This window comes from Hypanus sabinus, chromosome 16 (assembly GCF_030144855.1).
Source record: "Hypanus sabinus isolate sHypSab1 chromosome 16, sHypSab1.hap1, whole genome shotgun sequence".
Lineage (NCBI taxonomy): Eukaryota > Metazoa > Chordata > Chondrichthyes > Myliobatiformes > Dasyatidae > Hypanus > Hypanus sabinus.
In genome coordinates, this window is record NC_082721.1 from 49493673 (window position 1) to 49517640 (window position 23968).

The following is a 23968-nucleotide window of genomic DNA, read 5'->3' on the forward strand; positions in this document are numbered from 1 at the left end:
TCTTAAGGTTTATCTGGGAACACAGCCACACCGCTGCAAGTTAATAGCTGACATTTAGAAATGGACAGAAAAACATTTGTACGAAGGGAGTGGTCTACCTCATGGGGAAAGGAAAACTGGCTGCTGGGCAACTGCTGAACAGCGCTGATGGTGGCCATATACAAAGCAACAATCAGGACCACCCTATCCTCTCCTCCAGTTCACACAAGCTGCCTATTAAGACAGAGGGCATGTGGAAACAATGTTTTGAAACTAAATTACACATTCACTGATTTATTGGTAGAGTATTCCTAGCATGCTTGGGTTCGAATTACAGCTGAACTAAGTTGGAAGGAACAATGCAAAAGCAAGTTGTTTTCTTCAGTGTGTACAGTAATTCTATACACGGAACAGCTGGCTGGAAGAATTACTTTGCTTCAACAGTCTCAAGGGAATCAGTCAATAATACAAACCACACAACTGGACCTTAAGTGGTTTACAAAGTCATTGGAACCAGATGCTTGAATTAATTCAGATAACTCCCAAACCATTTTTCAATCCAATCTTATTTTCTCTTCTCCAGATTTAAATTCTTTTGACCTTTGCTGGGGTATAACTTTTCCAGGACTGCATGTATAGTAGTACCCCCCCCACCCCCAAGGTGTTCATTCCTGATAAATGAACCTGGACAACAAGGACAATGGACTATTTAAGCAAGCACATTGGCCGAGTGGCATTACAACTGACAACTTCATATGGATATGATGGAAAAAATCCAAAATATACTCAGATTGTAGGCATCACTCAGAGATCAGGTGACTAACAAAAATCTGACTCATTGACAGTCACCTATAAATATTGTGGAATACAAAAGTCATTATTTTTGAACCATTATATTTACTGTAACCATGGTAGATGGCTCCAAATCAAACTCTCCACCTGACATTTTTTCTGTTGAAATATGGACAAGTTTGCACTATGTACATTTAGCCAAGTCAATGTGAACTGTTCCTCACACTGCTGTTTTGACCATTCCAAAAGTTTGTGAACAACCCTCTCTTTTTTTTGCTAATCTGAAAATATCCAATCCTACTGACAGTTCTTTCGCTATTTTAAAACATCACTGCTTTCACTGTGTTTCCTTACACCATTCATTTTCTCCCTGTATTTGAATCAACCCTTAGAAATGTGGGGTAATGTATTTACAAAATCAATGATTTTTCAGAAAGTCAATCATTGCTTTAATAATTATAAACCAAATAAATAATTACAAATGTGTTGACAGAAAGACTTGAATTTTTCTTTATTTTCCTTCTTCCAAATGAACACTCAAATCACTTGACCATTTTTGATAAAATTATTTATTATTAAAATTATTTGTTATTTCTCAGCCTCTGTTACTGTAGGTATTACCTTTTAATCTCAGCATAACATGCTTCATTTATGTAAAAAAACTGGCACGAATCCATTACAGCCTGGAAATCAAAAGATCTTGACATGGCCCAAAACATTACACTACACTTCGGGAGAGATTCAAATACCCACCTCAAAAGTGAAAGCTCTAATATCCTGATGGGAACACAGGGGGAAAAAAAACCAGTGACTCCTTTGATTGTTCAAGCCTAAGCTGCCACTGCACTGAACATTCCAAATATATTGCTTAAAAACATTTACTGACTAAATTGATGGATTTTGATATTAGAAATCCCACTCACTTCAACCACTTAATGATATCCAGGTCTTGTGCTTTTCCTGTTCTTACCGTCTGGTTCTCCTCTTGACACTTCTGCCGGATATCATTCAGCATATCCTCAAGTTTGGCCTTCTGCTGGTCCATTTCATCAAGTCTGTCCTGGGCAGCCTGTTTCTGAGACTCCAACTCCTGCAGGTTGTTGTTTTCTCTATCCAAGTCATTTTGAAGTTCCTGCCAACAAAAAGAACAACCTTCACTCAGATAACCATGCCCATAATGAAAACACTCAGCCCCAGATTCAAATTAAGACAGGCTTTCATCATATAAGTCACACAGCAACAATACATACCTTTAAAAACAAGCTATTCCAAATACTTAAACTTCTTGCAATTACAGATGGTTCTGTTATAGTGCGATAGTTAAGTTCCCAAGAAACCCTGTGTTATAAAAAGTCGCATTATAGCAGAACAAGCTGTAGTTCGTTACAAAGGAAAGATAATTTTAGGTTTTCAAATTGTGCTAAAACAAATGAGAAATATTGCTCCCTAATCAGAAGGTAAGCTCAGAGTAATTTAACAACCGTAGAGGTATTCCTTTGATAAACCTGCCAATGAATAATTCTAAGGATGATCAACACAATTTATACTTATATAACCATATAATAATTACAGCACGGAAACAGGCCATCTCAGCCCTTCTAGTCCATGCCAAATGCTTACTCTCACCTAGTCCCACCGACCTGCACTCAGCCCATAACCCTCCATTCTTTCCTGTCCATATACCTATCCAATTTTACTTTAAATGTCAAAATCGAACCTGCCTCTACCACTTCTGCTGGAAGCTCCTTCCACACAGCTACCGCTCTCTGAGTAAAGAAATTCCCCCTCGTGTTACCCTTAAACTTTTGCCCCCAAACTCTCAACTCATGTCCTCTTGTTTGAATCTCCCCTACTCTCAATGGGAAAAGTCTATCCATGTCAACTCTATCTATCCCCCTCGTAATTTTAAATACCTCTATCAAGTCCCCCTTCAACCTTCTACACTCCAAAGAATAAAGACCTAACTTGTTCAACCTTTCTCTGTAACTTTGGTGCTGAAACTCAAGTAACATTCTAGTAATTTTATTTGTAATAATTATTTGTGTAAAGACAAATTTAATAGCAGATATATCTAGTCCTTCTGTACTCAGATCTCCCTCTGATCTTTCTATTGACCCAGAATCTTAATTGTTCACTTAAAAACAGTTCCAACTTCAGCTGAATTGTAATTTGAAATCAAGCTTTAGACTGACCAATCAGGTGGCCTGTTTCTGCTCCTGTTTTTAAAGATTAAGGCATGGGGGAAAACTTTTTGCTCTCTCCCCATCCCCCACCACAGGAAAATGAATGTTACATCCACTTGAATGCAATCCTGGGAAACAAGAGCTCAGGGAAAGATAAGCAGACAAATAGAATATGTACTCAGCAAAGTAGACAAGCCAATTTCCTTTATTCCTTCAACTACTTTATTACCCGAGGAAGCTGATTCCAGCACATATCTCAAAATGAACAAAATATGTTATGCCCACACCATCCAAAACAGCCAACTATTCTTGAAAAGAATTTTTACTTTCTTGGAAAGTAAAAGCTCAGTGTTCTGATAGAAAAGCAGAAAAGAAATTAGGGTGCCAAACCTGTTGAATGCTTCCAATAATTGGCATTTTATTGCAGATTTCCAGCACATTGTGTTTATTTGATTTTTTATTTTATTTATTTTAAGGTAAGTATTGCCAGCAAACTGGTCAAGCTCTCTATACTGTATGTTTTTTTTCCAATATATGAGGTCATTTGTATCTGTCTGAAGACAGAAATTGAATCCCATTTCAATATCTCATCTTAAAAATAATTTTGCTGGACAACATAGTTTTACTTTTGTATTGCACTGAAATACTGATCTATATCATGTGATCAAATTATGGGACTAGGGCTTGAAATTATAATCTTCTGACTCCATTCAAGTCAACAAATGTAGAAATCAGGTGTGAACTTAACAAAGTTACAGTATGGGAGTAAATGAATGCTGGACGGCCAAAGAAGCATGCAGTAAGTAGTTCTACAACGAATGTTTTACATTAAACTTTTGCAGTCTTACCATTACTACCCATGAGTAATGGTAAAGGAAGTGCTAAGTTCTCAGAGACAGCACAGTCCAGTATACAGTCACCATAGAGAATGCTGAAATACTTACAACCTTCTTCAGCTACAAGTGTTGAGTTGATGTTCCATCTTGGCATCTTCCTAAGATCTTAGCCATCAAAGTCACCAGTGGTCAGCAATTCAATGCACTCCACATGATTAAATACACCAGCAGCAGCAAAGGTAATAAAACTATTAGTGTCTTCCCAACAATTTGGAAAATTGCCCACTTGTGCCCTGTCCACAAATCAGGCATTTCCAATCTACTAAAAACCTCCAAACAGTCAATCAGTAGCAATTGATAGCAACTGTCTTTGACATACTATCAGACAGAATATATGCAACCACAATGTATTCAGTTTTGCTGTTTTCCTGGACCTCCATAGAGTTCAGATCTCACTATAGCCTTAGTCCAAATGTTGACCAAAGAGCTGAGATCCTGAGGCAAGGTGAGAATGATTGCCCCTTATATTTGACACAAAGACTCCTGGTAAAAATACACAATGGGTCCCAATGGGAAAAGGTCCAAATGTTGGAATCATAATTCATACAAAGGAAGAAGGCCGTAATTGTTGGAGGTTAATCACACTCTCTCCAGAGTACCACTACAGGAGTTCCTCAAAGCAATGTCCGAGGTCCAACTATCTCCAGCAACCTCATCATTAACCTTCCTTTCACCATACAGATACCGTGACTATAAATGAAAGGAAAAAGCATGCTCCGATGCTTCAAAGCCTTTCCAACATTACACAAATCAGAAGTATGCAGTTCCAAATCATTCAGGTCAGCTTTAAGCATATCTTCATCACAAGCTGACATAAGGGAAGAGTGTCACCTGCAAGTTCCCTTTCAAGTCATAAATTATTTGGTCCCAAAAACATATCATTGCTCCAACGCCTGGAGATAAATCTTAGAAATCCCTACCCAACAGTACCATGAAACTATCACCATCAGAAGAACTGCAGAAGTTCAAGAAAACAACATATTGTTTTCTTCTAGAGGCAATCAAGGATGGATAAAAGGTGTTGATCTTCCCAGCTATGCTCTCACTCTACACATCCAGTGTCCCACCACTGAGGAAATTTGACATAATTATGGGAAACATTTCCCAGAAAGACATAAAAAAGAATCCGAGGAGAGTTATAAATACAGCAGTATTCTGTCCTAGAAAAAATAAATTACAATGCAAATCTGTATTCATCTGTAAAATCTGTATTGGGTATTTCAAGTAAGGGGAAAGGATAAATGGTGTACTACAACTCACCAGAAAGAAGAATGGCAAGCTCAGTACAGTAAGAGAGAGTATTACATGGCCATAACAAAGGATGAAGGCTAGAAGTGAGAAATGGATAATCCACGTATATTTAATTGTACTCAGCACGAGAGGCTTCTAACATGTGCATAGTATTTAACCTCAGCCAGGTTCAAAACTAATTTATCAGTAAAACAAATACTGTGCAAATTGAAGAAGTTAAAGCCCTGCCAAAACATCTGTTAATTTTGAAATATTTATGATTCTATTCTTCCTCAGTACCTTGTTCCTTGTTTTATATTGCCTTTGGAAAAGGGCACCAAATGATACTTTCGGTTAAGGTTAATGTTTCACAGCTAACAGTCAGAGTTCGTCAGATTCCCTTAATGTCTTGCCTGGCTCGGTGAGATTTCTGCTAAGATTTCTCAAGGCCTTAAACAATATCCTTTAAATTCATGACTGCATGAAACTCAATACATTGAAGGCATTCAGCTTCATAAACACAACACACTTACCTGTACTTCATTAGTTTTCTGTCTGATTGCCTCCTCTTTCTCTCGGATGTCCTGCTCCAGTATATACTTCTCCCTGTAACAAACAGCAGTATTCTACATAGCCATAAGCATTTAAAAATGAATTATTGTTTCAAAAGCATATACAGTGGAGGCAGTGTTTAGACTGTAAACAAAGATTAAATAAATCACAATGAAATTTTATATTCAAGTGCTGGAACTGAACTAAATAAATCATTAATTCTTGGATGAGGACCAGCAATGAGTGGCAAGAGCTGCTTTCAGAAAAATAGTACTCTTATCAAGCAGTGTCAACAAAAATTTATAAAAGTGAAGAGGATGTAGCTAGCAGGATCAATAACAGGAAGCAAATGGATGTGGAATATTTAAATTTCCTGAAGGAATATGTTACAGTGTCACACAAGATTGTTCATGGGGGATTTGGGATAATAGTGAAGACAAGGGATCAAGAAGTAACTTGATCACTGTCAGGGTGACAGGATGTAAACAGTGGATTACAACAGGATCAAGTCTTGGGCCTCAGTTGTTTACAGTCTACAAGTGAATTCAATGAGGAAACAAATTAGAAAGCAAATAGACTGTTAGTCTTTATTGCAAACGGGTCGCTATATCCCAGTCGAGATGTATTGCTACAACTGTACAGGGCTTTAGTGAGACCAAATGTAGAATACAGTAGACTGTATAGCAGCTGTGCAAAACATTTGTTGAAGAACCAGATAATAATTTGTTTCACTTCTGAGGATCATGCATATGAAATTCATTCTACTAAATAATAACTCATCTCTTCATGAAATAATTTTAATTTTCTTTCATGCATCTGTTCCATTTGAAGTTGAAAATAATACAGTATCCTCCAACACCTGCAGAGAATTTACAACGACATTACTTATCTTCTATATTGCTTACTGTGAAAACACAAATAAAGTTTTTATGCACTGGAATATGTTTATATATGTGTTTAAACCTATGAAACAAATAAAAAAAACTGTAAGTTGATGAGAACGTTGAGTGGCAGCATTTAAGATGAATGTAATAAAACTGATATAAAACGTTAGATGAATGCAAGAAATAGAAGTAGGCTGTTCAGCTCGTCACATCTTCTCCACCATTCAATAAGATCATGAGTGAGCCTTTACCTCAATACAACCATTCTCCTATATTAAAGTCATAATTCTGTGTATCCTATAATATCCTTTCATTTCTGTGACTGAGCCACCATATCCCTTGAGTGCAGAAATATCAAAGGAGGTTTGAATGAAAAAACATCTAAAATGGTCAGCCCCCTATCATGAAATTATGTCTTCTAGTTTTCGACACCACACCCTGTTCAGCTTTTAAGGACTTTCTACATTTCAAGGAAAATCACCTCTCACTTTCCTAAAGTCAAGATAGTTTAGGCCAAATTCTTCCAGCTTTTTTTTACAATTCAGATTATCTGAATTTAAAGAGCTTTGCTTTTTGAATACTTTACATTAAATTGACATTGATTTCTTTTGAGTAGATTGCCAAACAACATGGAAAGACCCTTCATCATGACAAGTTCCCAATTCAAGCCACTGAAAAAAATTGAGCTTGAAAAGTTTAACTTTATCCACTATATGGCACAAAATTTCCCTTGCAGCCTAATTTCTAGCAAACTACAAGTTTTCTGAACACTATACACTCCAGCAACACTATACACTCAATGGCAACTCCATTGGACCATAAGACTGTAAGATATAGAAGCAGAATTAGGCCTGTCAGCCATCAAGTCTGCTCTGCCAGTCCATAATAGCTGGTCCCAGATATCACTCAACCCCATACATCTGCCTTTTCGTCATATCTTTTGATGCCCTGACCAATCAGTAAACTATCTATTTGCACTTTAAATATACCCATCCTCTTGATCTCCCAGTTGTCTGTGACAGAGCTTTCCACAGATTCACTATCCTCTGGCTAAAAAAAATTCCTTCATGCTTCTGTTCTAAAGGGTCACCCTCAATTCTGAGGCTGTGCCCTCCAGCTTTGGAAACCCCCACCATAGAAAACATCCTCTCCACATTCACCTTATATAGTCCTTTCAACATTCAATAGGCCTCAATGAGATCACCCTCACATTCTTCTAAACTCAGTGAGTACAGGCCCAAAGCTGCCAAACGCTCATATGTTAACCCCTTCATTCTCAGATTCATCCTTGTGAACTTCCTTTGGACTCTCTCCAATGACAACACATCACTTCTGAACTATATGGCCCAAAATGGTTGACAATACTCCAAGTGCAGCGTGACCAGTGTCTGATAAAGGCTCAGCATTATCACCTTGTTATAATGTTCTATTACCCTTGAAATGAATGCTAACATTGTATTTGCTTTCTTTACCAGACTCAACCCATAAATTAACCTTCTGAGAGTCTTCCACAAGGATTCCCAAGTCCTTTTGCATGTCAGATATTTGAATTTTCTCCACATTTAGATAAGAGGCTGCACTATTGTTTTTACCCAAATGCATTATCATACATTTCCTGACACTGTATTCCATCTGTCACTTTTTTGCCCATTCTTTCAATTTGTCTGTCCTTCTGAAATTGTATTGCTTCCTCAGCACTACTTACCTCTCCACTCATCTTTGTATCATCAGCAAACTTTGTAACAAAGCCATCAATTCCATTATCTAAATCACTGGCAATGTGAGAAGTAGCGGTCCCAATACTGACCCCTGAGGAACATCACTAGTCACTAGCAACCAATCAGAAAAGGCCCACTTTATTCCCACTTGCTGCCTCCTACCTTTCAGCTATTCCACTCTCCATGCCAGCATCTTTTCTGTAATGCCACTGGACGTTCTATTAAGCAGCTTCATGTGTGGCACCACATCGAATGCCTTCTGAACGTCCAAATAAATGACATCCGTTGCCTCTTCTTTGTTCAGCCTGCTTGTGACTTCCTTGAAGAGCTCTAACAGATTTATTAGGCAAGACTTTGCTTTACAGGGGAAAAACTAAGCTGATTTTGACTTATTTTATCATTAGTCTCCAAGTACCCTGGAATCTCATCCTTAACCATGGCTTCAAACACACTCCCTACCACTGAGGTTAGCTCAACTAGCCTATAATTTCCTTTCTTTTGCCTTCCTCCCTTCTTAAAGAGTGGAGTGACATCTACAATCTTCCAGTCCTCTGGAACCATGCCAGAATCGAGTGATTCTTGAAAATTCTTTTCTTTTTGTCTATACTGCACCAACCGCCACCACTGGGCTATAAACATGCAGGAGCAGTGTGTGGTTAAGTGCCTTGTTCAAGGACACACACGCTGCCTCAGCTGAGGCTGAAATTAACGATCTTCAGATCGCTAGCCCAAAGCCTTAACAACTTGGCCACATGCCAACATGCCCAATTCATGACCAATGCATCTGCTACCTCTTCAATGTCCTCTTTCAGAATTCTGGGATTCAGTCCACCTGGTCCAGCTGACTTATCCACCTTTATACCTTTCAATTTGCCTAGCACTTTTCCCTTTGTAATAGCAATGGCACTCATTCCCGCTCCCTAATAATCACAGACTTCTAGCACGCTGCTAGTGTCTACATAGCAAAGACTAATGCAAAGTATTAAGTTCATCTGCCATTTCTTTGTCTCCCATTACTACCTCACCGGCATCATCTTCCAGTTGTCAATATCAACTCTCACCTCCATTTTACTCTTTATATAACTGAAAAAAATGTTAGCATCCTGCTTTATACTATTGATTAATTTACCCTCGTATTTCATCTTATCCCTTGTTATGGTTTTTGATTAGTTGCCTTTTGTTGGATTTTAAAAAGTTGCCAATCATTCAACTTCCTATTTACTTTTTCTACATTATATGCCCTTTCCTTTTATACAGTCTTTAACTTCCCTTGTCAGTCATTCTTGCCTACCCCTGCCATTTGAGAATAACTTCTTCTGTGGGACATATCTATCCTGCGCCTTGTGTACTATTTCCAGAAACTTCAGCCACCTCTGTTCCACCATCATCCACGCCAGTATCCTCCTCCAGTCCACCTGGGCAAGCTCTTTATATGCCTCTGCAATTCCCTTTATTAATTGCAATACTGATACATATGACCTATGCTTCTCCCTCTCAAACTGCAGTATGAATTCAATCATATTATGATCACCGTCTCCTAAGAGTTCCTTTACCTTAAGATTCTTATTAAAATCTGGATTATTACACAACACCAAATCCAAGATAGCCTTTCCCCTTGTAGGCTCAAGCACAAGATTCTCTAAAAAGCCACCTCGTAGGCATTCAACAAATTCCCTCTTGCAATCTGACAACAACCTGATTTTCCCAATGTCCTTATATCCCAATATCACCATTACAATCGTGACGTGACCCTTATTACATACCTTTCGAGCTCCCTTTGCAATCTTAACCCCACATCTTGACTATCATTTAGAGGTCTATATATGATTCCCATAATGGTTTCTTTTACCCTTGTTGTTTCTCAACTCCACCCACAAAGATTTAACATTCTCTGACCCTATGTCACCTCTTTGTGAAGATATAATTCCATCTCTTACCAATATGCCTTCCTGCCTGTCATTTCAACACAAAGCATATCCTTTAATAGTAAGGCCACAACATCATACCAACAAATCTCTAATTGTGCCACAAGTTCGTCCACCTTACTCTGTAATCTAAGTGCATTTAAATACAACACCTTCAGTCCTGCATTCTTTGTCCTTTGGAATTTTGCCCCTGTGGTACAATTTAACTTTCTTCATTTGTACCCAATAATTGACTTGTCCTTCCTTACATTCATGTTACACCCATCATCTACTTGTCAACCTGCTGGCTGATCCTCAGCTCCATCATACTGGTTCCTATCCCCCTGCCATATTAGTTTAAACCACTTCCAACAGCTCTAGCAAATCTGCCCACAAGACTATTGGTCCCCCTTGGATTCAAGGGTACAGATCATACTTGCCCCAGAAGAGTTCTCAATGATCCAGAAATCTGAATCCCTGCCCCCTGCTCCAATTCTTCAGCCACACATTTACCTGCTGCTTCATTCTATTCCTATCGTCACTGTCCAGTGGCATCGACAGCAATCCAGAGATTACTACCCTTGAGGTCCCACTTCTCAACTTCCTGTAGCTAATAAAGAGGCCATTAAATGTATGCTTGTGGTATTCTGCCACTGTAGCTCATCCACTTCAAGGGGTGATGTGTTTTGTATTCTGAGATGCTCTTCTGCACACAACTGTTGTAATGCATGGTGATTTGAGTTACTCTCACCTTTCTGTTAGCTTGAACCCATCTGACCATTCCCCTCTGACCTCTTTCAATAACAAGGCATTTTCTCATACAAAACTGCTGCTTTCTGGATTTTTTAAATCACACAATCTCTGTAAACTCTATAGAGTTTATGCATGAAAATCCCAGGCGATCAGCAGTTTGAGATGCTCAATCATTCCAACTGGCACCAACAATCATTTGACGGTCGAAGTCACTTGTATCATATTCTTCCCCATTCTGATGTTTGGTCTGAAAAGCACCTGAACCTCTTGACCACATATGCACTCTTTTATGCACTGAATAATGTGGTAATCAAGAAAAGCAGGGCTGGAGCGTGGGGCACATTATTGTGGTGGAAGGAGGAAGAATAAAGACTTGGAATTAACAAGCTATGCAAATACAACATTAAAAAAGAAATAAAAAATAAGCAATAAAAATCGAGAATATAAGATGAAGAGTCTTTGAAAGTGAGTTCATAGGTTGTGGGGACAATTCAATGATGGTGCAAGTAAAGTTGAGTGAAGTTACCCCACTAACAAATGAATTCTCTGGCTTCCAGCCGGGTAGAGGTATCAACTATAACCAATGTTTCGATGACAAACTCTGCCATCTTTTTCAAGGATGATGCCTGTGCATGTCTAGTGTGGTGGTATTTATACCCCATTGTCCATCTCTCCTGATCGGTCGATCCTCATCCAGCATTTCGCTCTCCCACCTTGTTTTTTCAATTAAATTCCAGTTCTTACTCAGTGCGAGACCTTTTTTATTAAAATTCTTTTCCTCTAGTTTTATTTCAATGGCTTCCTTTACCAGGTGGTCCCAAAAGCTATTGGCAAAGCACAGTAGTTTTGTGCCGTTGAGGTCAATCCTACAGCCATTGCAATTGCAGTGTTCTGCTCCCGCTGATTTTTACAGATAACCCAAATGGATACCCCTCTTGAGCTCCTTAATGTAGGTTTTCACCATGTCCTCTGCCTGGCCAACATACACTACATACGCCAGCCAACCCAAGTCCCTAATAGAGTAAAAGAATTTTACTGTTGTCTGATCTTCATCTAAGTCACAATAATAGACAAACACAATCTGCCTGAACTAATAACATAAAAACAATTATATTTTCCATGTATTTATTGAACGCATTGTTAATCATTCACAATCCAGGCTGGAAATAGTATGCGAACTCTTATATTTAATAACTGGAAGAACCTCCTTTAGCAGCAATAACCTCCACCAAACATTTCCTGTCGGTGCTGATCAGACTTGCACAAAGGTGAGAAGGAATTTTAAACCGTTCTTCCATACAAAACTATTTCAGTTCATCAGTATTTCTAGAATACAAACAAACAGCCTTCTTCAGGTCATGCCACAGCATCTCAATTGAGTTAAGGTCTGGACTCTGACTTGGCCATTCTGAAACACAAATTTTCTTCTTTTCAGACCATTCTGTTGTTGATTTACTCTTGTGTTTCAGGGCATTGTCTTGTTGCATCATCCAATTTCTATTAAGCTTTAAGTAATGGACCACTATCCTGACATTCTCCTGTAAAATGTCTTGATATCATTTAGAATTCATTGTTCCCTCAACGACTGCAAGCTATCCAGGCCCTGAGAGAGAAAAGCAGCCACAAACCATGATGACCCTTCAACCATACTCCACAGTTGGGATGAGGTGCCGGTGTTAGTGTGTAGTGCCCCATTTCCTCCATAGCATTTCTGCCAAACATTCAACTTCTGTCTCATCTGTCCATTGAACATTATCCCAGAAGCATTGTGGAACATCCAGGTGCTCCTTTGCAAACTTGAGATGTACAGCAATGTTTCCTTTTTGGAGAGCAGTGGTGGTTTCCTCCATGGTATCCTTCCATGAATATCAGTCTTGTTCAGTGTTTTTATAGTAGACTCATGAACAGAGACTGTGCTGTCTTTACAACAGTTATTTAGTTTATAATATTTTTGCTTAGTAATTCATTCGATAGTATTTTCTAGTTAGAATTAGAAGTGTTTAAAGTATATTCATTGCATGTAAAATATATCAGCATGCGATGACGTCACATCCGGTTTCGCTGCGTCTTGTGGGAAAGTACCGGTTTGAAATGAGCGCGAGGGTGGGGGCTCACCACGAGGCACACCTGAGCAGAAGTTATTTTGCAGGCATGAGAAATCACAGTGAGAGCAACGCTTTTTCACCATATGTTAATGTGAAGAGTAAATGATTATTCTTACTGCGATCTGGTCTCGTTGACTGGATTATCTCGACGTTGAATTTGGCGTTATTAGTACACGCGAAGGAGAACGTTACAGTGAAAAAGCGTTGTTATCAGGTGTTTCAAGTGCTGCGATGTCAGCTCGATCCAGCATCGAGTCGACGCCGCCCAGCGACAAGGGCAGTAAACCGACATCAGGTAAGCCCACCTAGGCGTTATCAGGTGTTCCAAGTGCTGCAATGTCAGCTCGATCCGGGATCAAGTCGATGGCGCCCAGCGACAAGGGCAGTAGAGCGACATCAAGTAAGTCCACCCAGGCAAGAGCCAAGGCAGAAGCCGCCAAGGTGCGACTGCGTTACGCCAAACAAGAAGCAGTTTTGAAAATTAGCCGTGGACTGTAACCATCAGAAATTTTTTGGATATTTTGCACTATGACTTCTTTCAGAGTTTTCCAAGGTTTCACTTTTTAGTCGGATTAGAAATTCCATGACTGCCTGATGGTCAAGGAGGGGCAATTAGACTCTGTTACGCAGGTGTCAAACGTTATTTTACAGTTTTGAAGCATCTGGAAAAACATAGTTGCAAGAAAAAGTTTGTGAAGTCTTTGCAATTACCTGGTAATGTGGTCTGATGTTCAACTAATTCACAATAATTGACAAAATCACAATCTGTAAAGGGAATTACAGAGACATGAGAGAGGTGCTTGCCTCATATCGAAAAAGTCTCCGGGAGGAAGGCCCCTAATCCTCAGCTTTGCCTGTTGCTTGGCAGCCGGTGCCAGGGTCGAAGCGCACGGCAGAGATGGTGCTCGGTGTCGGAGGGCTGGTCAGAGGCTCGAAGTTTTCGGACGGACTCGGAGTTGGCTGTGGTCGGGGCTCCCAGAGTGCTGTATCGGCAAGCTGCGGCGCTGGAGGCTCATGGCAGGAAGAGTTTTTCTTCCTTCTACCGTCTGCGTGAGATAATGGGCTGTCGGGACTTTTCTTTTAAACAGTGCCATGGACTGCTCTTTATCAGATTATGGTATTGCTTTGCACTGTTGAAACTATGTGTTATAATTTTGTGATCTTTGTCAGTTAGTCTTCTATCAATTATAGTATTGTCTGCACTGTTGAAACTATATGTTAACTATAACTATATGTAACTATGTGGTTTTGTGTAGGTCTTGTAGCTTTAGGTTTGTCTGTTGGGTTTGTAGTTCCTTTCCGGGGAACGAGCTAAGACGGCAGTGCAATATCGATAAGCAGCAGCCTCTCTGGACTCTGGATTGGGGATTACCAAACGTTATGTGGTTTTTCTTGTGTGGTCTGTTTTGTGCTTTTTCATGATATCATTCCGGAGAATGTTGTCTCTTTTTTTAACTGCATTGTATTTGTGGTTTATAAATGACAATAAACTGGATCTGAATCTGAATCTTATCAAATACCTTTTGAAAATCCAAGTCAATTACATTCACTGCCTCTCCTTTGTCCACCCTGCTGGTTACTTCCTCAAAGAACTCTAACAGATTTGTCAGGCAAGATTTCCCTTTACAGAAACCATGCTGACTGACTGACTTATTTTATTGTTAGTCTCCAAGTACGCCAACAGCTCATCCTTAATAATAGACTCCAACACTTACAACTACTGAAGTTAGGCTAACTGGTCTATGATTTCCTTTCTTTTGCCTTCCTCACTTCTTAAAGTGTAGAGTGACATTTGCATTATTCCAGTCCTCCTCCAGGACCATGCCAGAATCGTGATTCTTGAAAGATCATGACCAATGTATCTGTTATCTCTTCAGCAACCTCTCTCAGGTCTCTCCAATGTAGTCCATCTGGTCCAGGTGACTTATCCACCTTAAGATCTTCCAGTTTGCCTAACACTTTTTTCCTGTGTAATAGCAATGGCACTCACTCCTGCTCCCTGACACTCTTGTACCTCCGGCATACTGCTAGTGTCTACCACAGTGAAGACAGATGCAAAGTACCCATAGTCTGCCCTCATATTTCACCTTTTCCTTTCGTAAAGGTTTTTTAGTTGCCTTTGTTGGACTTCAAAAAGTTGCCAATCATCTAACTTCCTACTCACCTTATATGCCTTCCCTTGGCCTTTATGTAGTCATTAACTTCCTTTGTCAGCCATGGTTGCCTACCCGTCATTTCTTCCTCTCTGGGACAATTCCATCCTGCACCTTGTGAACAATTCCCATGAACTTCAGTGATCTTTGCTCTGCCGTCATCCCTGCCAGTTTTCTCCTCCAATCCACCTGGGCAAGCTACTCTCTCATGTCTCTGTAATTCCCTTTACAGATTGTGATTTTGTCAATTATTGTGAATTAGTTGAACATCAGACCACATTACCAGGTAACTGCAAAGATTTCACTAACTTTTTCTTGCAACTGTGTTTTTCCAGATGCTTCAAAACTGTAAAATAATGTTTGACACCTGCGTAACAGAGTCTAATTGCCCCTCCTTGACCATCAGGCAGTCATGGAATTTCTAATCCGACTAAAAAGTGAAACCTTGGAAAACTCTGAAAGAAATCATAGTGCAAAATATCCAAAAAAATTCTGATGGTTACAAGTCCACGGCTAAACTTGGGACCTTCCTGGTTTGTAAGAGTCAGTACATTCATAAGGTAATCTACAATTTTGACATTTACCTGTATTTCTGTCACTGCTCTCCAGAAAGTGAATGATTAAAATAATTATATTAGCATTTCAAACCAGAGACTGACAAAACAAATATGTTTGCTTTTATAATCTAAAGGAGGCATCTGTAGGTCATGTGATTTGCACAACATTGGAAAACAAGCGTGGTTCAGTCGTGGTTTCTGTGGCTCTTGAGTTTATGAAATTTGCTTGCAAATAACTCCGTATAACTATCAATGGCCAGCATACAGTCACTGTGGTCAATTTGTTTTTAAGTTAAGAGTACCTCTTCATCTCAACTAATTGCCCTGCTGGTTACAGAACCACCAGTTAGGATGTTGTTAAACTTTCAGTGCTTGTCAGAAGTAAGTACAGATGAGGTATTAGAGTCGGCGACCTTTTTACTGTGCTGCAGCTAGTGGCCCTCTCAGCCACCGTACCCCCACACCCACCAATAATTTCGACAAGAGGTTGCACATTGCCTGATTTAGAGGAAGGTTCAGTTAGGAAGAAATGAAGCTGCACTTGGACCATGGCCAAACTGTGGACTTTCAGACTTGCATCTAGACCCAAGACACACAAGTTGGAAGACAAAGCAACATAGAATATGACAGGAAATTAATTAGCCATCACAAAATGCATTATATAAGGAGCTACAAAAATGAGGTCTTCTTTTCCCAAGGTCTAACTCTCATCTCACACATGAGATTAGCACATCTACATAAATCTCTCTGGGGTACCGCCATCTTATTGTCCTGCAGTCCTGAGAAACTGAGAGCAATGCCATCTGGAGCTTAGCTGATAGTAGGATCACCCATGGCGGTGAGGTCAAAGGGGAGATCCAGGCAAAGCACCGTCCAATCAAAACCTCAATGGCAGAGCTGGCAGAAAGGTGGGAAATTAGAATCTCTGGAATCTTGGATCTATGAGGACCACCACAACAGCTGCGAAGGTGCAGGAAGGCTGAAGCAGAAGAGGCCCCCCCAATCATCTTGGTCTCCATGCAATTGGATTCTGGCCCTTTCTCTGTCAAGGATTGTGTGGTGGTTGCTTGTACATCAGTCTCCCCACATTAAAAGAACTCACGTACAGGCACTTCTCCTGGTTTGGTAATGCAGACCAACTTGAACAAAGCCCTGTAGCAATCAAGAAATGGTGACAAGAGCCGGACAGTGAAGTCTGAGAGCTCCCAGCCACAACCTGACACCAAAGCAGTGGGTATTAGATACAGTCTTCTTGCTCTTGGACTGTGGCAAATAGAGCTTTTCAGCAGCTGCACCCATGACTGAGCAGCCCTATTCAGGACCTGCTCTGTTCATCCACATAGGGAAGGGGCTAGAAAAGGTGCCCAAAAATACCCTGCCTCCCCACTTCTGATTGCAGTACCATGTCCAGTGAAATCAGCAAACTGCAGTCTGAAACAAAAGCATGTGAATTTTGAAGTCTGGACTGTGGGGACACTTCTGGACAGCGAAACCAGCGATCATCCTGAAAGGCGTATTGCCAATATCTCAAGAGAGCTGAAAAGATTCCAAATTGACCTTGCCATCCTCTCTGAAATGCAATTGCCCAAGGAAGGGCAATTGAAGGAGAAGGGTGAATATGCCTTTTTCTGAAAGGGGAAATCTGCAAATGCACCCAGAATCCATGCAGTTGGATTCGCCATAAAGAACAGCAGCATTAGTCACCTCTCTAAATTGGCTGTTGGCACCAATGAACGCTTCATGACCAAGCACCATAAGCTCGCTAACAACTAATAGCTACAGCTGTGAGTGCGTATGTTCCAACTCTAGACTCACCAGACAATGTTAGGGAGACCTTCTACGCGAACCTAGATCGCCTGCTATCAGATATTCCCAAGGAAGATGAGGTCATTTTTAGACAATAGACAATAGGTGCAGAAGTAGACCATTCAGCCCCTCGAGTCTGCACCGCCATTCTGAGATCATGGCTGATCATTCACTATCAATACCCAGTCCCTGCCTTGTCCCCGTATCCCTTGATTCCCCTATCCATCAGATATCTATCTAGCTCCTTCTTGAAAGCATCCAGAGAATTGGCCTCCACCGTCTTCCGAGGCAGTGCATTCCACACCTCCACAACTCTCTGGGAGAAGAAGCTCTTCCTCAACTCTGTTTTAAATAACTGACCTCTTATTCTCAATCCATGCCCTCTGGTACTGGACTCTCCCAACATCTGGAACATATTTCCTGCCTCAATCCTATCAAATCCTTTAATTATCTTAAACATTTCAATCAGATCCCCTCTCAATCTCCTCAATTCCAGTGTGTACAAGCCCAATCTCTCCAATCTCTCTGCATAAGACAGCCCTGCCATCCCAGGAATCAACCTAGTGAATTGACGCTGCACTTCCTCAATTGCCAGAATGTCCTTCCTTAAACCTGGAGACCAAAACTGTACACAATATTCCAGGTGTGGTCTCACCAGGGCCCTGTACAAATGCAAAAGAACATCCTTGCTCTCGTACTCAATTCCCCTTGTAACAAAGGCCAACATTCCATTTGCCCTCTTCACTGCCTGTTGTACTTGCTCATTCACCTTCATTGACTGGTGAACTAGGACTCCTAGGTCTCTTTGCATTTCTCCCTTACCTAACTCTACACCATTCAGACAATACTCTGCCCTCTTGTTCCTGCTTCCAAAGTGGATAACTTCACATTTATTCACATTGAATGGCATCTGCCAAGTATCTGCCCACTCACCCAGCCTATCCAAGTCTCCCTGTATTCTCCTAACGTCCTCTTCGCATGTCACACTGCCACCCAGTTTAGTATCGTCAGCAAGCTTGCTGATATAGTTTTCAATGCCCTCATCTAACTCGTTGACATAAATCATAAAGAGCTGTGGACCCAATACAGAGCCCTGTGGTACCCCACTAGTAACCTCCAGCCAGTCCGAGAAACACCCATTCACTGCTACCCTTTGCTTTCTATCTGCCAACCAGTTTTCTATCCATGTTAAAACCCTGCCCCCAATGCCATGAGCTCTGATTTTACTCACCAATCTCCTATGTGGCACCTTATCGAATGCCTTCTGAAAATCTAGGTACACAACATCCACTGGCTTACCCTTGTCTAACATCCTTGTTACACCCTCAAAAAACTCCAACAGATTAGTCAAGCATGATTTGCCCTTGGTAAATACATGCTGGCTCGGCCTAATCCTATTACTGCCATCAAGATGTGCCACTATTTCGTCCTTAATAATGGACAAGCATCTTCCCCATGACTGACGTTAGGCTAACAGGGCGATAGTTCTCCGTTTTCTCCTTCCCTCCCTTCTTGAAAAGTGGGATAACATTAGCCACTCTCCAATCTTCAGGAACTGATCCTGAATCTAAGGAACATTGGAAAATGATTACCAATGCATCCGCAATTTCCTGAGCCACCTCTTTTAGAACCCTCGGATGCAGACCATCTGGACCCGGGGATTTATTAGCCTTCAGTCCTACCAGTCTACTCATCACAGTTTCTTTCCTAATGTCAATCTGTCTCAATTCCTCTGATATCTTATGACCCTGGCCCATCCATACATCTGGGAGATTGCTTGTGTCCTCCCTGGTGAAGACAGATCTAAAGTACGCATTAAATTCTGTTGCCATTTCCCTGTTTTCCATAACAATTTCTCCCAATTCATTCTTCAAGGGGCCAACATTGTTCTTAACTATCTTCTTTCTCTTCACATAGCTAAAAAAGCTTTTGCTATCCCCTTTTATATTCCTGGCTAGACTGAGCTCATACCTGATTTTTTCTCTCTGTATTGCTTTTTTAGTTAAGATCTGCTGTTCCTTAAAACTTTCCCAATCATCTGTATTCCCACTCATCTTAGCCCTGTCATACTTCTTTTTCTTTAATGCTATACAATCTCTGACTTTCTTTGTCAACCACTGTGGCCCCTTCCCCCTCTTTGAATCCTTCCTTCTCATTGGAATGAACTGCTTTTGCATCTTTTGTATTATCCCCAAGAATATCTGCCACTGCTGATCCACTGTCTTTCCTGCCAGGGCATCCGCCCATTTAACTTTGGCCAGCTCTTCCCTCATGGCTCCGTAGTCTCCTTTATTTAATTGCAACACTGACACCTCTGATCTGCCCTTATCCCTCTCAAATTGTAGATAAAAACTTATCATGTTATGATCACTACTTCCTAATGGCTCCTTTACTTCAAGATCACTTATCAATTCCTGTTCATTACACATCACCAAGTCCAAAATAGCCTTGTTCCTGGTTGGCTCAAGCACAAGCTGTTCCAAAAATACATCCCTTAGACACTCCACAAACTCCCTATCCTGGGGTCCAGCACCTACCTGATTCTCCCAGTTCACCTGCATGTTGAAATCTCCCATAACGACTGCATTACCTTTAGCACATGCCAATGTTAACTCCCTAATCAACTTGTACCCAATATCCATGCTACTGTTTGGGGGCCTGTACACAACACCCATTAGGGTCTTTTTACCCTTACTGTTCCTCAGCTCAATCCACACAGACTCTACTTCCCCTGTTCCCAAGTCACCTCTTGCTAAGGAATGAATCTCATTCCTCAACAACAGGGCCACGCCACCCCCTCTTCCCATATTTCTGTCTCTACGATAGCACGTATACCCTGGTACACTCAATTCCCAGGCCTGATCCCCTTGCAGCCATGTCTCCGTTATCCCAACAATATCGTAGTTCCCCATTTTCATCTGAGCTTCAAGCTCATCTGTCTTATTTCTGACACTACGCGCATTCAAGTATAGAATTCTTAGCCCATTCCTCCTCTCTTTGCTTAAGACACTGTCTACTGTACCTAACCCAGCTCCTTGAACTTCCATCGGGCTAATTGCACCCTGAATTTTGATGACCTTCTCAAGATCACCCAAACCTTCTACACATTTAACCCCATGCTCCTTCTGACCAACCCTCTGGATCATGATCCCTGCCCCCTGCACATCTAGTTTAAACCCCCCCCGAGCAGCACTGGCAAACACTCCTGCAAGAATGTTAGTACCCCTCCAGTTCAGATGTAGACCGTCCCTTCGAAACAGATCCCAATATCCCTGGAACAACGACCAATTATCCAAAAACCTGAACCCTTCCTTCCTGCACCATGCTCTCAGCCTCGTATTAATGTGCATAATCATTCTATTCTTCGCCTCACTCGCACATGGCACAGGTAGCAATCCCGAGATTGTCACCCTGGAGGTCCTGCCTTTCAGCTTCACTCCTAACTCCCTGAACTCTCTAAGCAGGACCCCCTCACTCACCTTACCTACATCGTTGGTCCCTACATGGACCACTACATCTAGGTTCATGCCCTCGTTCTCAAGAATAGCCTGCACCCGATCTGAGATGTCCCGGACCCTGGCACCAGGGAGGCAACATACCATCCGAGACTCCCGATCTGCCCCACAAAATCTCCTATCTGCCCCCGACTATAGAATCCCCTAAAACTATCGCTCTCTTCTCTTCCCTCCTGCCCTTTCTAGTTGAGGGTTCAACCTCTGTGCCAGAGGCAGGACCACTACAACTCATTCCTGGTAGGTCATCCCCATCAACAGTATCCAGTACGGTATACTTATTGTTAATGGGAATGGCCGCAGGGGTGCTCTGCTCTCTCTGCCTGCTCCCCCTGCCTCTCTGGACCGTCACCCATCTGCCTACTTCTTGGTTTTTTGGTGTGACTACCTCCTGATAACTCCTATCTATCTCTGCCTCTGCCGTAGTTCATCCAGCTCCAGTTCCAACTCCCTAACTCGGGCTGATAGGAGCTGCAGCTGGACGCACCTCTTGCAGGTGTGGTCATCAGGGACAACTGTGTTGACCCTGACTTCCCACGTACTGCATACGGAGCACACCACTGCTCTGACTGTCTCCCCCATACCTGAACTGGATTGATAGAAGAAGTCTAAAAAGCACCTAGCGACCTTACCTTCTTCCCCTCAGCGAGCAATCACACAGGCTTACCGAAGTCCCCTTACGCAGAAGCCCACTTAGCCAAAGCCTAGGACTCTGCTTCCACGGACTCCGCTGCCCGCTCTGAAAAGAAGTCCTGCCTTTTAAAGTGCGCGCTCGACGCTGACGTCACTCGCGCCTGCGCAGTTCCCCCTCCTCCACAGGTATTGACCAGGTAGGCTTAAATCCTACCTACACGGTCGAATTCTCTGAGCTCCCAGCTGAATCACAAGCTGTAACTTGCTCCCGATTTTTCTTGGAGACTTCAATAATAGAGTTGGCACAGATAGCGACTCCTGAAAAGGCACAATTGGGAAGGAAGGTGGTGGCAACATCAACTCCAATAGAGTGCTCTTATTCTCAAGTGTGCAGAACATGACCTGACCAGACCACTACCAACACCCTGTTCCGCCACAGAAATAAGGTGAAAACTTTGTGGATGCATCCCCGTTCAAAGACTTGGCACCTTATAGATTATGTAATTGTTCCGAGGAGGGATCACAAGAGCCATGATCAGTACAGTGCTGATGATGGCTAGACAGACCATTGCCTTATTCACTCACCACAACCATCAAAATCATGTGCAGGAGTAGAGTGCAAAAGAAGCTGAGCCGTCCAACATCAAGAGCCTAAAGACATAGCAAAGGTACAACAAATTCAGGCTGCCCATTCTGAAAGACTCCCAAAGCAGTATCCAGAGGACACTCAACCCCACTGAGGACCACTATCCTTGATTCCTTGATGCTTGTAAAAGCATCATTGGATATAAGACCAGGAAAAACAAAAGTTGGTTTGATGAAAATGACAATGAAATAGGAGAGCTAATCAACAACAAAGGGGAAGCTTTCTGTGCATGGCAGAAAGGCATCAACTACAAGACAAAAATGAAAAGAGAAACCCACTTCAAAGCTAAGGCCATTGTCCAGAGTAGAGTATAGGAAATAAAGAATCAGTAGTGGACTGAAAGGGCCCTAGAAATAGAGCAGCTTGCTGACTCTGGTGATATCAGGGATTTTTTATTGCCACCAAGGCAGTGTATGGCCCAAACCACTGTGGCCTAAACCCCCTTCACTCCAAGTATGGACAAAGGCTGCTAAAGGACAATGATGTCATCAATTCTCAATGGCATGAACACTTTCAGGAGCTACTTAATTGTGACACCACTGCTGACATTGAGGTCATCAATCAGCTCCCACAATGACCCACAAAGGAGGACGTGAGAAAGCCTCCTGGTATCAAAGAGGTGCAGATGGCTTGCAAGAAACTGAGGAACAATAAGTCCACTGGGCTTGATGGAATTCCAGCAGAAATCCTCAAGGAAGGTGGTACAGAACTTTTAAATCATATTCATGACTTGCTTGTCAAGATCTGGGATCAGGAGAAGATTCCAGCTGAACTCAGGGACGCCCTGATTGTCACACTCTTCAAAAAGGGTGACAAAGCTGACTGCAGAAATTATAGAGGCATAACCCTCCTCTCTGCAACAGGAAAGGTACTCACCCGAATGTTATGTGGCCAGAAGATCTCATGCCTGAGCCTCAGTGTGGCTTCCGTCCAGTCAGAGGAACATCTGACATGATTTTTACAGCATGTCAAATGCAGAAGGAAGCCAGGGAACAAAATCTTCCACTTTATACGGCCTTCATAGACCTTAAAAAAGCATTTGACTCTGTAAAAACTCCCGCCCTTTGGCAGGTACTGCGCCTGGAGAAATCCCCCAAGATCCTGTAGCTCTTAAACAATGATGTGAGTGCAAGAGTCATCAGTTATCAGCAACAGCTGCTCTGAAACAGCACATTTTAAGGTTGAAACTGGGGTCAAACAGGGGTGCACCATTGCTCCAACTCTGCCATTTTCATTGTAACCATTCTTCACCTCTCAGGCCAAAACCTCCTACAAGGAGTCCAGATTCTCTAAAAGACAAATGGGGGGAACTTTAACCTTAACAGGTTCAAGGCAAAAAGCAACGGGTCATCTACTTCCATCATGGAGTGCCAATATGCAGGCAACAACACCATCATAGCTCAGTCTGAAGAGGACCTACAGTGTATAATGTATGCTTTTGTCAAAGCATACAAGCTCCTTGAATTAATCTAAGCATCAACCCTGCTCCAGATCAAACTCATAAACCTCCACCCATCCAAATTGACAACATTCCTCTGGAGAAAACACTGATCATTTCCCATATCTTGGCAGCCTTCTTTCTTCAAGAGTCAACATTGACCTTGAAATAAATCGCAGAACAAGCTGTGCAAGTGGAGCTTGTGCCAAGCTGAGAAAGTGGGTTTT

The 23968-nt window shown here is 41.6% G+C and overlaps 1 protein-coding gene across 7 annotated transcripts in view; it reads right to left on the reverse strand.

The window, feature by feature from the left end:
* Positions 1-23968, reverse strand: part of eps15l1a (epidermal growth factor receptor pathway substrate 15-like 1a) — a 495582-nt gene that overhangs the window by 265951 nt on the left and 205663 nt on the right. For all 7 annotated transcript variants that reach the window (XM_059991699.1, XM_059991700.1, XM_059991698.1 and 4 more), the window contains 2 exons: positions 5614-5686; positions 1742-1903 (listed from right to left, as the gene is read on the reverse strand). In XM_059991699.1, coding sequence (XP_059847682.1) covers positions 1742-1903; positions 5614-5686 — 235 coding nt within the window. The remainder of the gene's footprint in view (positions 1-1741; positions 1904-5613; positions 5687-23968) is intronic.